Source organism: Leuciscus leuciscus (genome assembly GCF_965113295.1).
Source record: "Leuciscus leuciscus genome assembly, chromosome: 16".
In the NCBI taxonomy this organism is placed as follows: domain Eukaryota; kingdom Metazoa; phylum Chordata; class Actinopteri; order Cypriniformes; family Leuciscidae; genus Leuciscus; species Leuciscus leuciscus.
The window spans coordinates 21684887-21700469 of NC_138740.1; the positions used below are offsets into that span (position 1 = coordinate 21684887).

At 36.2% G+C, this 15583-nt stretch overlaps 1 protein-coding gene across 1 annotated transcript in view; it reads right to left on the bottom strand.

Annotated features, from left to right (window-relative positions):
* Positions 1 to 2715: 2715 nt before the first annotated feature.
* The window catches only part of jam3b (junctional adhesion molecule 3b), a 31957-nt gene continuing 19089 nt past the window's right edge, over positions 2716 to 15583 (bottom strand). Inside the window, exons 2-9 of the mRNA XM_082141155.1 lie at positions 10895 to 10963; positions 10675 to 10788; positions 9104 to 9256; positions 8480 to 8682; positions 5603 to 5702; positions 5393 to 5522; positions 5097 to 5151; positions 2716 to 4979 (exon numbers count right to left, since the gene is read on the bottom strand). Of these exons, the coding sequence (XP_081997281.1) occupies positions 4944 to 4979; positions 5097 to 5151; positions 5393 to 5522; positions 5603 to 5702; positions 8480 to 8682; positions 9104 to 9256; positions 10675 to 10788; positions 10895 to 10963 (860 nt within the window). The 3' untranslated portion in view covers positions 2716 to 4943. The remainder of the gene's footprint in view (positions 4980 to 5096; positions 5152 to 5392; positions 5523 to 5602; positions 5703 to 8479; positions 8683 to 9103; positions 9257 to 10674; positions 10789 to 10894; positions 10964 to 15583) is intronic.

Consider the following 15583-nt stretch of genomic DNA (forward strand, 5'->3'; position numbering starts at 1 on the left):
ATTATATTATATTATATTAGGCTATATGAGTAATAATAAATAATATAGCGAACACTAAATCTATCTATCTATCTATCTATCTATCTATCTATCTATCTATCTATCTATCTATCTATCTATCTATCTATCTATCTATCTATCTATCTATCTATCTATCTATCTATCTATCTATCTATCTATCTATCTATCTATCTATCTATCTATCTATCTATCTATCTATCTATCTATCTATCTAGAAAGCTCCTACCAAGACAACTTTACTGGAATGGGTGGTTATGATGTCCAAAAATGCTGTCTCTAGATAGATAGATAGAATGGCATGGATACATATATATTTAGAAATAGTATATTTTACTATAATATTATATGACTAATAAATCATAGAGAACACTAATCAGCAAATCCCATCAGGGCCAATGCAACCTACTTGCTGTAACAAACACTTACAGTTTTTCTCAGTCGCTTTGGTGCATTTCTCACATCACTATTTACATTTGCACAACAGTTAGTTCAACCTCCACAACATTTAGTCATTTGTGCACATCATAGTAACAGTTTCTCATTCCTTCCAACAAATTGCAAATGCTTTTGGACATGCATCAATTGCTTTCATACAACTCTCTGCTGTTTTATAACATTATCATTTGCTTATGTCATGTCAGTCAAAATTAACTATACTTGTGAATGCTGAATAGTCATTCCATATAAAACTAATAGTCCTCATTTCATTGCTTGAGTCATTACATACAAAAATGTTGAACTAGTTGTCAAAATCTGTCAAGCAAATTTTACAAATTTTTTTTAATCTTTTTTTTTCTTTCTGAAAATGTCTCCTAAATTGAACAATTTCTCTCAGGTGAATTTCAGCTTTCACTGATGAGAAGGGGTGTGTGAAGCATTAGTTGCAACCAATGTTCAGTTCCAATATGTACTGCAATATTGTTTACAGTTGTGCACAGCTCTACCCAAAGGGAGTTTATGTTTGTTGTAAATAAGGGTGTTTTTTTTTTTTTTTTTTTTACAATGCTGTGAACAAATTAGAATTGCAAAGAGCATATGCAGTAAAAATGTGAAACATCAGTGTCTTGTACTCAGTTACCTCACTAAATACAGTAATGTGTAACTTTACTGTATTTTTCAAATGGCTGTGCAAATAGTATATAGCCTACTGTAGTGCTGTCTTGAGCATTTTCAGGTAGTGTCACCAAGATCTGACTTTTTTGCATTGGAAAACATTTACAGAGTAAACTGTCATAATGAACATGGACATGATAAAGCCATTTGACTATCTTGTTCATAAACAATGGTGTCAGGACTTTTCATCTTGATGACACTGACACTTTCATTGGCATGAATACTTGCTTTTGAGGAATGAGCTATCCATTTTGAGCAAGTGACACGCTTTTGCAGGTTATCAACTAGGTTTTGCAGTTTGTACTAATTGTTTTGAGAACTGCATTAACTGTTGTGCAAATGTAAATAGTGATGTGAGAAACGCACCAAAGCGACTGAGAAACACTGTAACTTCATAATGCACCATGGATCAAAGTATTTTTGAATAATCTGAAGCAGCTATAGATCATATACTGTAGTGTGCATTGTCATAGTTACAGCAACTACTGGGAAATAAAATGCTCCTTTTTGCACTTTTCTTCTTCTTTTTTTCTTTCTGCACCAGAAGAGTGCGCTGTTTACCCAAACTTTGAGTAGCACATCCCTTTACTGTAGGTCCAGAGACCCAGAGCTGTTTACTGACCAAACAAGCACTAGACTAATCCAGAGAGGTCAGTGGATCAGAGGTGAAGCCCTCAGTCATCATGGCTCTTCAGCAGAGCTGATGGCTCGGACTAGCTCGTTAATCAGGTTAGCCTACCTCCAAATCCTATCTGAGGTGACTGTTGGGTGTAACAAGTGGATTGTGTCCGACACATACTGTGTGCTTAAGGGGAGTAAGAGCGGCCAGTTTTAGCAACAACCTTAAATATTCCAAACGAAAACCATTTATTTGTCCCTATGATCTGAAACCAAACCATCATCATGACTAATATCGGCAATAAGAATACCAGCATCGGTATCTTAATTTAATTAAAGATGCTCTCAGTATGATTTTTTTCATGTTCCATTGACTGTTATAGCAGTCGCCTACTTATATTGACGAGATTAATTTATTCACCAAGTTAAGATAAGACGAAAAACAGGGGAATTATGTAGATAATGTGAGCTGGTCATGTGATCTCGGCTGCATGTGGCAGCTCCCATGAGGGGATAGACCCTTCCATTTAAAAATAAAAATTATAATTTGGGGTTATAGCCTGCTGATATCTGGAGCCTTCATCTCATGTGAGTGTACATGATTTTGCAAAGCATTGTTTATTTTTTATGTGTAAAAATCCTTGAGTGCTTCTTCAAATTATCCTTTTTTGTTTTCCATTTATATTCAACAATGAAACACAACAGCAAAAAATTAATTTTATATATATATATATATATATATATATATATATATATTAGTGCCAGGGGCGTAGCATCAAATGTTGGGCCCCGGTCACAGAACCAAGAGGTGGGCCCCTCACAACACCAATATCAATATATCTTTGTGGGGCCCCTGTTACTCAGCTCCCTTGCATTACCCCCTGTCTGACGCCCCATATATATAATAAATGTCAAATCTATTTTAGAAAACGATTAATTCATTTTAAAATGAAGACAACATACTGAATTTATGAAGTGAGTTTTATTAATCACAAACATACTGTTCAAGAATTCACACAGGATTTGTACCGGTCCCAAACCAATGGGACATTACATGAATTCAGTGAATGAAATATGTTTCATTTAAAATTCCAGCTGTCTCCAAAACAACCACAAACGGAAACTATAAAAAAAAAAAACATCTGAACTCAGCCTCCAAAAAATATTTCTCAAGAGTTACAAACAAAATAAAAAGAAAAGAAAAGAAAGATCTGAGAGCAGAATAATACTGGAATTGTAGAAAATGCTCTTTTGGCAGTCAGTATTTGGTACAGCTCGCCCTGCTTTTTTCCCAAACCCACAAAATACCTTATTTTCTGTTCCCCTCACAGTACTCCATATGTAAGGATATAGGACTGAATTGGGCTGTGACTCGAAATGTACCTCGCTTTCTAACCTTCTATATAAAATCAATTATATATCGTATGTGTCTAGTGAAACTATAAAACTCTGATTCCATCTGCTGAAATAACACTAGTGCTCTGTCCTCCTGAAACATTATTTCAATCTACATTTAGGCACTAATACATAATAGAATAGCTACGTCAAAAAAAAGAAAAAAAAGAATTCCTCAAAATCAATTCACAACAACATCAGGTCTATTTACAAAAAGTGTATAATATCAGATATGTGTGACCAAAACAGTGGGTGAGCGCAGAACATTATCATTCCTCTCAAACACCTGATCTTTTCTAAATATTGACCTGATTTAAGAGTGATGAATTAGAAGTGAATTAGAAAAATTGTTCTGCATATTCCAATTAACCGCTTCAGCATTTAGTGATTGAAAACTGCATTACTGTCACTGTCTACACATGAAGGCACTTAAGAGGAATGATTTATGATTCTTTTCAGAAGTTTCTGAGCATGTGGCAGGATAAAAAATAAAGGTTTTACTCATAAAATATTAACAAAAGCATTCAGTTTCAGCTGATTGTACTCTTTAACATAATTTAGATCAAAATTATGTGTGAATAGTCCAAATATATCCATAATCATTGCTACGGAAGAAAAGTTTACATGGTTCCAGGCTTTTTGTTTTAATAATGTATTTAATAAGGCAGATCCCCTCTCTACCATGACCAATTTGGGTTTTTTTCATGGAAAGAGTGTCATATTTGCCTCATTCAACGTTTAATTAAACCAAAAACGTCTTATGCACAGTGTAGCTCACAGTGGATCTATATACAACCAGTTAGTCAACATACAAACCCTGTTATGTTAAAAAGTAACATTGAGAGCATTTCTCACTCAAATAAGAAAAAGAAAATTCATAGAGAGAGAGAGAGAAGAAGAAAGGATAATAAAAAAATAATAAAACCTAGACAGTATATTCACTATATACAAAATAAACAGCTAGCATAGAAGGACACTTAAAATCAAGAATACGCAGCACTGGTCTTTCAAAATATTCTCCAGCTTTTTTGCTGGTATTTTTCCAAAGATACTCACTGTCTAAGACTATCTACAAACATGAACATGGAACGTCCTTTCACTATTAACATGAAACCCCAGCACTTTAGTACGTACATAAGACCTTTGATTGAAGCCGGTGTTGCTGGATATGCCGTTGAAAGGATTTGAAACAAAACGAAGCATCCACAACGTCAAGTGGTCTGGTACATTATTTGCATGTCCAATGACTAAAACCAAGGATGTGAAGTGGGTGGGAATGCTTTCTCTCACCCCCAAATTAGTAAAAAAACAAAACAAAAAAAACACTAGCTTCTATGTTAGTATTTTACAAATATTTAAAAAAGTAAAACATTTTTTTCTATAGGCAGTTTAAAATATATTCCATCAAAAATAGTCTGACAAATTTAGCTAGTACAAAACAAATGTTTTTAAAAAAATGACAGAAGATTTCAAGGAAAACGTTTTTTTGCTGTATATCGGGTTCTGCCAAAATTTTACAACAGGCAAAATTGTAGTCAGCTGTAAAAAGGGGCTGTAAAAGTTGAATTAAAGAAACAAGAAACATCTAGTGTCTTTAAACAGTGATCAGACATGATTATTTGTCACCTTTGGCAAAATACAAATTGTGTCGTTGCAGACGTGCCAAAAAGCAAGGCACGTGCCATGGCAGCTCCGACATCTGTGTCCACATTTGGGGATTTGTGTCTGCGAGGTATAATAGTGCCAATAACTTTAAATGTAATTCTGAATCTCTTCCGTCACCCGTCTTCCTCCACTCAGATGACAAATGAGGATTTGTGTCGGAAATCCCCCTGAAAGAGAGAAGATTGAGTAAAGTAGGTTTAACTGATTCCCTGAATTTTCTCAGAATTTCTTAAGCTCTTGGAAGCCTTAATAAATAAATAAAAAATCTCTTTATTTCCACCTACCTCATCTTCTGTTCTGACATAGTCCAATCCATCTCCTTTTGCTGGAGCTTTGTAACTAAGAAAAAAAAACAAAAAAACATTAAGCAGTCAGTCACCACTATATGATATTAGTATTTATTAAAACTACATTTATTTCATATATCTGAACAAGCTAAATGTGATGTTAAGGATAAGCTGGGGACATTCAGGAGCTTCTTTGGGGATGAAATGGGAAAAAGCTATAAAACGGTGAGTCAAAACTGCTCTGGGACCAAGTGTGACTCAGACGGAAGTCGCTGTCAAAGTCATGCGCTTACTTGTTTCCCGTCTGCTTCTGGCTGGTGAAGTAGCCTCGTTTATAGGCACAGAAGATGCCCACTGTTATACACAGAAGGACTGTCACCACAACCACTACGCCCAGGATGATTCCAGCAATGTTGATATCATCTAGAAAAAAAAGGCAAAGTATGAGATCATGGATTTGAGGGGTATCCTGTCACATGGGAAAAGGCAATATAAATACGTACAAACTTCCATCATCTGCGGTCCACATTCAGAGAACCCAGCCTCATTCCTGGCTCTGCAGAAGTAATCCCCCGCATCCTCCTTCCTGACCGCACTGAATTTCTGAAAACCAGAAATTACAGTCATTTAAGTTGACAAATCATTTCGCATAATAACTTACAGTGCTGTTCAAAAGTTTAAGGTCTGTCAGATATATTTTTTTTCTTTTATTCTGCAAGAACACATTGAATTGATCAAAAGTGAACTTTCTATTTATCAAAGAATCCTGAAAAAAATTTAAATTAAGCAGCACAACTGTTTTCAACATTGGTAATAAGAAGAAATGTTTCCTGAGCACCAAATCATGATTTCTGAAGGGTCATGTGACACCGAAGACTGGAGTAATGATGCTGAAAATCCAGCTTTGCCATCCATAACAGGAATTACATTTAAAATTATATTCAAGTAGAAAATAGTTACAGTATTTTAAATAGTACTTACATTTCACAATATTACTGTTTTACAGTATTTTTGATCAAATAAATGCAGGCTTGGTGAGCATAAGAGACTTCAGTAACACTTTACAATAAGGTTCATTAGTTAACTACATTAGTTAGCGTGAACTAATAATGAAAAGAACTTATACAGCATTTATTAATCTTTGTTAATGTTAATTTCAACATTTACTAATACTTTATTAAAATCTTGTTAACATTAGTTAACGCACTGTGAACTAACATGAACAAACAATGAACAGCTGTATTTTTTATTAACTAACGTTAACAAAGATTAACACATTTATTGCTCATGGTTAGTTCATGTTAGTTAATACAATTAACTATTGTTAACAAATGAAACATTATTGTAAAGTGTTACCGAGACTTTTTTAAAACATTAATAAATCTTACCAACCCTAAACTTTTGAGCAGTATATAGTGTGTGTGCAGCAGCAGTGTTAACCTGTCAACAAAATACTTGAAGGGTTAAAGGTACAATATGCAAGAAGTTTTGCCGCTAGAGGGCGCTACATTCCAAACAACAACAACGGTGTAGCTTGATGACGATGTGAAGGAGCGTGGAATGATGGGAACTGTCGTTTTAAACTCCACCGTGGATGTAAATCAGTCAGACGGGAATCGAAAAATCATGTTCATGGATGAGGCTAAGTTCTATTTTTATAAATGTTGCGTTTAATGACATGCTTTTTGTGGCGAGGGGGGCGTGGTTCAGCGCGGTCTGTGATGGGAGAGAGAAGAGACGAGCAAGTAGGTCAAGTGCAAATGCACCTGTGTCTTATTGCAGTGATCGGCGTGGAGAGACCGCTTATAAGCCGCGCTGGAACGAGAGAGAGACTGGAGAGAAAATTGGACGCAGAGGAAGAAAACCGGTGGATCCGAGCTCTCATTTTTGAACTGTTTTGTGCCGTCGCGGTTGCCACAGTGAATGCGCGTTGTGCGCGGCTTTTGTTTGTTTTGCTTTATTTTAATAAAGTACGAGTCCCAGTCACGACGACGCGTCTTCTTCCTTCCTGACTCTTAAACCTCATCACACTTTTATTTAATTAAAATGAATTAACCGCAAGAAAAGTAAGGTTTAATACTTCATAGATGTTACTGTATTTGTTGAATTCATTGTTGTGATAACGCTGCGCAGTTTTACATGTTCTAAACAATTGTTGTAAAAGTACATTCGAACATGCCCACATCATTTGCCAAAATACTGATTAATCTTTATGTATAAAACATGCTATGTTTATTTACATGGCCATAAACACCAGACGTGATAAACAATGTCAATAAACTAAACACAAATCTAAAGCAATAATACTTTCCTTACATAAACATAACTATTACCGAATGCTACATTTGGAAAATATAAAATTAAGCATGCTTTGTCGACAGAACCAGCTGCAATCGGTAAAGAATAATTGTGTCCCATAACGACTGCAAGAAACAAGCTAAAGTTTGTAGCTTGATAGACGCTACAACTACAACTTTCGCATTTGTCCAGGACTCCACGCAGTACGAGCGGAAACCGAGGGTAACGCGGATATGACGCAATTGACTGGCGACTCCCAGCTCCCCCCTGCTCTAACGCCCCGTTTCCTTGGTTAAAATCGCAATTTTCTCACGATTTAAAAATAGTTGGAAACATTTGGGATATTGTAAGTAATCAACTTAACAAAATATATAACACTGGCCTTGAGATTTTGGGATATTTTAATGCAAAATTCTTACATATTGTACCTTTAATCAAGTTTTTTATTATTATTGTGGATTATAGCAATAATTACACGTTTTTATTTAAAATGCGCAGTTGAAAAAAACTGCATCGCAGGATATTAACAATGAACTAACAATGTTTTTTTAAGGAAGAAAATATACTAAATAGTTGAAATATTTGGTTTCATTTTCAACACTTGCATCAATTAAAATGTAATTTTCGTCCACTAAAATTAGGTACCAAAAACTGATTAAACTGAATAAATATGACATGATAAAATATAAACAAAAATTTAAGGATCCTCTCATCAAAAAACAAAAACTAGACTAAAACTAAAAAATCTGTGTGAAACCAGGAAGCATCTTTCTGATTGTGATGCGATGTTATAAAAAGTAAGACAGAGGTGTCAAACGAGGTTCTGGCAGATCTTTAAGGACCCGGTCGGGCCTTCAGACGTTGCCTCCTTAGGGGGAAGAGGCTGTGCTGCAGTTCAGGTCAAACTTTAAAAAAGTGGTGTGAAGGTTGTCGAGGGCACTGAGTACAAATGGCGGAGAATGGCACTCTGGAATGTGCAAATGAGGGCAGCAGATTCCCCTCATGGCTGAGCCCATCGCACATCAACTGGGTCCCCAAAAATATCCCTACGCCTACCCCATTGCCTCTTTTTCCGAACTCACCAGAGTGCCCATCTCTCCGTTCAGGGTGTAAGTGGAGTTTAAGAACTTTGGGCTGGTCTTGGGGTCTTCTGGGATTTCCTCCTTGTTACGGAACCACTGGTACTGGGACTTCGGGTAGCCCTCATCCTCCACACAATGCAGTTCTGCTGGTTTGCCCACTGGGACGGACTTGGGTACGGAGCATCGGGGCACGACAGGCTTCACTGCATGGCACACAAGAGAATCATCATAACGTAATTGCACAGACAATAGCATCCTCACACACATGTACCATAGTGACTCTGACTGCAAGCATCCTGGCTAACTGAACATGCTGCTCTTTCCCCTTTTAGATCCCTGATTAAACTCAGATGCAGTTTCAGAGGTTTCCTCATATAGCCCTGGACACGCCCTGTAGGGTTTGAGCAAGCATCCTCAAATGTGCGCCAAGGGTGGGTGCCTTGGCTCGCCGCTCCATCTCACGTTACATCGTAGCAGTTGGGAAATACTAACAATGTCTACAACAGATTCAAAATTCCTCTAAAAAAAAACCCAACAACCCCATTTCAGCACAAGGCACACAGTACTGTGGGGCTGTCAGACAATAATCAATAGATGCAGAATTATTTGAGTGGAACCGCTCACCTCTTACAACGAGTGATATCAAAATCTCATCGAAGGATTTAAGGTCACTGGGGGCGGTGACTTCACAGCGGTAATCAGCAGTGTCAGATCTCGTTGCGTTGAGAATGACTAAGGTCGCAGGTTCTCGAATTTTCGCTCTCTTTTCCAGGTCACCTGAGGAAAATGAAAACGAGAGAAGGTTGAAATGGGTGGACTGAAAGCTGTTCCCCTGCATGCAATGTGATGTAAATTATACTCCAACACCAAATGCTTACTAAATACTTATGGAATGTGAGGAAATGCGTTTCAATTCATTGACATTGGTTGACGTATTAGGTTTCATGTGTTTCAATTTGATAACATTTACAGTAACATTTGGTACTATAGCTAACTTGAACTAACAATGAACAATACATTTACAGCATTTGTTAATCTAGCTTAATATTAATTTATAATAATAATAATAATAATAATATAACATCAATAATAACTACTATATTATTCATTGTTAATTGGTGTTTGTTCAGAATATTTTACCAGATGTTAATTTATATCATTTGAAGTGTTAAAATGTATTATGTAGAAATTAACCTATATTAATAAATGCTGTATTTTTCATTGTTTGTTCAAGCAAGCTGTTATTAACTGTTTACAAATTTAATTTTATTATAAAATGATTTTCCAAATTGTAACCATTTTTTTTTTACAACATTAATCTGGGTGAATGTTTATGTATAAATATATAATTGTTTATTGTTCATTCATATTTATTTCTAGTACTTTAATTTATATTTCATTGAAATATGATGTTAAATGTAATGGCACACACTTATGTTTAAAAAAATTGGGGGGGGCATTAAGATTTTTTTTTTTTTTGGAAAGAAAGTAATGCATTTATTCTGCAAGCACAGATTAAATTGATCATTGACATTAAAGACATTTATCATCTTAAATAAGATTTCTATTTTGGTGCACAACTGTTTTCAATATTGATAATAGTAATAAATGTTTCTTGACCACCAAATCAGCATATTAGAATGATTTCTGAAGGATCATGTGACTAAAGACTGGAGTAATGATGCTATTTCCCAATCACAGGAATACATTACATTTTAAAATAAATTAAAATAGAAAACAATTATTTTAAATTGTAATCATATTTCACAATATTGCTGTTTTCCTGTTTTAATTTGATCAAATAAATGCATCAGAGACTTCTTTCAAAAAAATTTTTTTTTAATAAACTTCTAATTTAACATGACATTCAGGCTTTATATATATATATATATAAAGCCTGAATGTCATGTTAAATTAGAAGTGCAAACTGTCCAGAGCAGATATGTGCCCATCTACAAGCCAGACAGTCCATGTACCAGCTCCCCTCCGTCAAAATACTGATTCTAACAGATGGGGAGAGAGGCAAGGCAGGTCTTACCGACCCCAAATTGTTTAACGGTAGTGTTTGTAGAATTAACAAATGATATGTTTACTGTTATTTCATGTTAACTATTGCATTAGCTAACCTTATTGTAAAATATTATGCATCAGTGTGTTGTATGGCACAGTGTTCAGAAGAGTGTTGTATAGTTTACCTGCGATTTCCTTTTCAAAATACACATAACTGGGCTCTCCATTCTTAATCTTCTTCCATTCTATTCTGGGATGAGAAGTGGTGATCGACTCTATCATGCAGGACAGCTCGACTGCTGCATGGGAAGACAAAACGAGAGAGCTCGTGAGCAGTTCAAATGCCGAGTTTAATGTTAGAATCCGCAGCTAAAGACTGCTGGAGAGTAAATTACTCAGCCTTACATTCAAACTCATTGACCCACGGTTTTTCATTCGCTGTCTTGAGGATGACTGCCAAGGTGCTGATGTAGCCTGCAACGAGAAGATGGAGACAAACATCAGTTTTAGGTTGAATTAACAACTTGAACATCACCCACTGACATTTCAGGGGTGTCGTTGCAACCTAAACTACATGCGATATTGGTATCGCTAAACTCTTTTAAAGATTCATGAAACTCAATTAACAGTCGTCCCCCTCCACCCTGACAGCACACATTCTTCGCATCCCTGTGAGCTGTGAACGGATATGTTACCAGCCATTTTTAGTTTCACTCTCACAACAAACATCACTGATGTAAAAGCGTCCCACCACAGATAATTGTGGAGGCTGACTGGCAGTCTCCGTTCTGTGTTATGAATAACAGCTGACTGCTTTAAAGTGAAGGCCAGAGGGGCTCACGAAGTTCACGTAGTCACTAATAAACATGTTAAATCAAAAAGGTCAACTTTGAAGTCCGTACTATTTTTAGAAGTTTGTGTCTCTTCGTTTTTGTCCAACATCAAGAAAATGTATTTAAATGAATCTAGTAATGCTGTTCATTCGGCATGTTCACAGAGGAAGAAGAACACTTGCTCCATTTGCATAGAACACGACCTATGAACCTCAACGCTTTCTCTACCACTTAAGAAAGTTACAGGTTAACTCTCTATGAAAAGCTGGTCGGTCAAAATCATTGGGTTCACCATGGATAAGCAATTGAACACCATCCATAAACAAGCACTGTATGTCTTTGGTAATTTTGTGTCATAATCTTCCATACAAATATTTTTTAAACATTGTGTATTTTTTTCCTGAAAGAGCATATATTCAGGGCACTGAAATTTTAATGGCCATCAATTGCTAGGGATAATTTTTATGAATCTTTGATGATTGTATTTTGGGCCAAGGCTCTTGAGAATGTATCCATCTAACACAGAACAAGGCTAGTAATACAACAGACGTGGCTGCAAATCTGAGAGAGAAAATGCATCGGTGTGTTGCGGTTTTGATATGAGAAGGACAGTACAACAATAATTGTTACTGTAAGAAATATTGGTGTTGTTTTAAAAAAAAAAAACACACAAAAAAACCAACGTATTAACAGCCTCTTTTTGTTACCGAATACCATTTTTAATTTATACAACTTAACTGTTGTGAATATGCATCTTTGTCATGTGCATCATTGCAACTCTTTGCAACCAGGGAGTAAATAGAATGATGTAATTTTTAACAAATCTAAAATCTCTGTAACGATTCTCTGGTTATTTAGAATCGGACTCAGTGAGGGAGTCAGCTGTCAACTGAGTAATGGCTTTGGATGATTTACGAGTGAGCAAGTTGAATCTTTTTGACTGAATCATTCACAAGAATGAGTTCATAAGAGTAATTTGAGCAAATATCGGGACATCGCTACTGTTAGTATTACTTACTATAATAGTATTATTCATATTTTAAATTGTTTTATTTTTACATTTTGTTTTTATTTTAATTGTAGTATGTACTTTTGTCTTTATTTATTTTCTTTTTAAATGTTTCCATTTAGCTCTAATTTATTTGATATCAGATTCAGTTTTAGATTGATTTTTATTATATTTAATTTTTTTATTTTATATTTTAATGAATATTTTATATTCGATTTGATTTCAGATTTATTTAAATTACTGAACATTTTAATTAGTTTCAGTAAACAATAACAACACCGCCGGATCTGGTGAAACCGCACATGAACGCACACAAAGCGTCCCTGCTTAGATTTCTGAATAATGGTCACACATTTTTAGTGACATCATGGGGCCTTCCATACACCAAAGAGCTGAAGAACTGCTATTTATCTGTGCACACATCAGTATGAAGTGGATGTCAACAAACTTTAAAATACTACAAAAATGTCTTCACCATTTAATTTCATAGATCAATTAAGCATGACTGAATTAGTGTAAATAATACTTTTTAATGCAGAAATTTTAGGAAGAGGTGCCGATCAATGCAATGACATAATGGGAAAGGATGCAGGATGTGCCCAAAAAAAACCCCACACAAACACATCCACAGGTTTACATCCTCTTTTACAATCATATTCAGTCAGATGGAGGACACAAAGGCCATTGTCCACTCTGTGACTAGACGTCCAGGAAGGGGTGATGGCGTCTCTAGTCTACTTTTCCCCTGCCACATCCTGTCCTCTCAATGTCATCAAATAGGAGGCTGGTGTTCAGCAGCACTACCAAAAGCGTAGCTTGTGTCAGTAACGTTTGCCTCCGTACACCTCACCCGATGATGTAGGGTCTGTCCTGTCGGGTGAAGTCTCAGTGGTCTGATGCCATTTGAGGGATAATTGAGCCCTCAAACAAGGCAGGTGTTCTATGACCTATATATCCTGACCTCTCTCTTCCTGTTAGGAGAGCACAGCTGGATGAGATGTGGCAATCCTAGCCGAGCTTTAATCTCCCACTTCTTCCTTTAGAGGCATAACTGTTGGTTCTCTTCAGTAATCTTAGTGTAATGCCTGGGTAAAATCCTGGGCATTACAGAACTGAATAATATAATAGAGAGACAAAAAGAGAGAGAGAGAGAGCTTTACTGACTTAGCCAAATTTCCATATCTACATAAAGCCTCTGTGTGCTGTAATACTCAATCAGCAGAATTTGTGGCAATTTTTATAAAGGGGCTGATTTACAGTGAGGCACAAAGGAAGTGAATAGGGCACCAAGTAAACACCAAAACAGTCATTGTTTCAATAGGATAGCCACAAGACATAAACAATATGCACGTTAACATTATTTTAACTATTCTTTTCTGTTTGAAGTTATATTCATATTCAGCATTGTCACCATGACCATGTAACTCCTTAAACCCTAAAAAGACTGCAAAATTATGATTTGAAACCGCTTTACAGCACAAGTTTTAACAGCAAAAATTAAGATACATTAGGTTTAGGTTCGGAAATAGTTTTTAATAGTTCGGAAAGAAGTCTCTTATGCTCACCAACACTGCATTTATTTGATTAAAAATAAAGTAAAAACAGTTAAATATTAGTATAATTTAAAACAACTATTTTCTATTTTAATATATTTTAAAATGTATGTAATTTATTCCTGTGATGGTAAAGCTGAATTATTCCAGTCTTCAGTGTCGCATGATCCTTCAGAAATCATTATCAATAATGCTGATCTGATGATTGTTTGATGAACAAAGTTCAAAAGACCAGTATTTGTTTGAAATATTTTTTTTATTTTTTTATTATAAATGTCTTTACTGTCACTTTTGATCAATTTAATGCATTCTCGCTGAAGTATTACTTTACTTCAAGAAAAAAAAAATCTTACTGACCCCAAACCTTTGAATGATAGTGTAAGTACTCACATAAAGCTTCACATTACTGCTCTTAAATCAGCCCCATTCACTTCTAAGTGTCTCACCTTTTCCCTTTTTTTGAAAACAAGGAACAAGTCCCAACTTATTGTTTGAGGTAATCAGCATTACGCCGTCTACTGAGCTTCACTTGTATTTAAAACTGCATGAATGGACCACCTTGGAACTGAACTGAGAAAAGTGCACGACGGTGAGGTCGCCCTATTCGAGGAGGCCATTTTCTAATCCTGTCTTCAACACCTAACTCAGCATGACGGCTTATGGAGAAACATTACACCACAGAGAAATGAGTTATACAGCCAGAATCATGGGGCTGTTTGGACAGCCTCCACAGTGCGACGTTTAAAAACCCACCACACCCTGCATCGTGATCTGCGACCAGTGTGCAGAAGAGCCCAAACACATTCTGCTCCGACGCAGCCTGTCAGAGAGCATTCAACGCATTCGGTTCACTCAGCAATGCATGAAGTGGATAATATTCCTTGTTATTTTTAAACTGCAGCATTGATTCATTTCGCTAGGGGGGAGGAGGCTGGGAGGTTGTTCACTGGCTGAGAAAGAGATGCCCACAGAGCCATTCATTTCACATCCCGGGTCTACTTCACTGGGATTGGATTGGATGTGTCCCATAGCTCCCTATAAGCTGATCGTATCCAACTGGAATAGATTCGGGAGTTCAGAGTGATTTCACATCATAGACAGTCACAGTCGGGCTCTGCCCCCGCAGCTTTAAAACGATCTGCATGTTTGTAGCCCTGAACAATTCATGATGTGCGAGAGGTCAGAAATCCTCCTCACATGGAGAACTGTACAGCAATATTCCCAGTGTGACTTCGCTGAGGAGTGTATTTCGTACACTACACCCTTCGAGCCTGTACGAACACTTGTGTGGACTCACGAGGGCAAACCATTGAGAAATAACAGAGGAGACCACGTGTTTTAAATTCACATTTTGTCTCATGGGCATTTTAGCATCTGTTTTTGTTTAATGCCGATGGGAGGAATACAAGCTCTGTTGTGAAATCTAGTGGGCTATCTACCGCCTACATAGACAACTGCCTTCTAAGGGAGCATCCTAACCTCATAGTGAGTGATGTGGAGCACTTTAATTAGGCAACTCGATTTTTTAAAACAGTTATTATTATAATTAACAATTATATTCATCATTAACATTTCTCTCGCTTCGTCCGCGATTTTGGATTTTGATTTTCACTGAGCCTGTTGCAGTGCATTATGGGATGGCATTTTTTTATAAAAGGAAACAAATGATGCTCAAACCAAGGTATCAAAGTAGGATAAT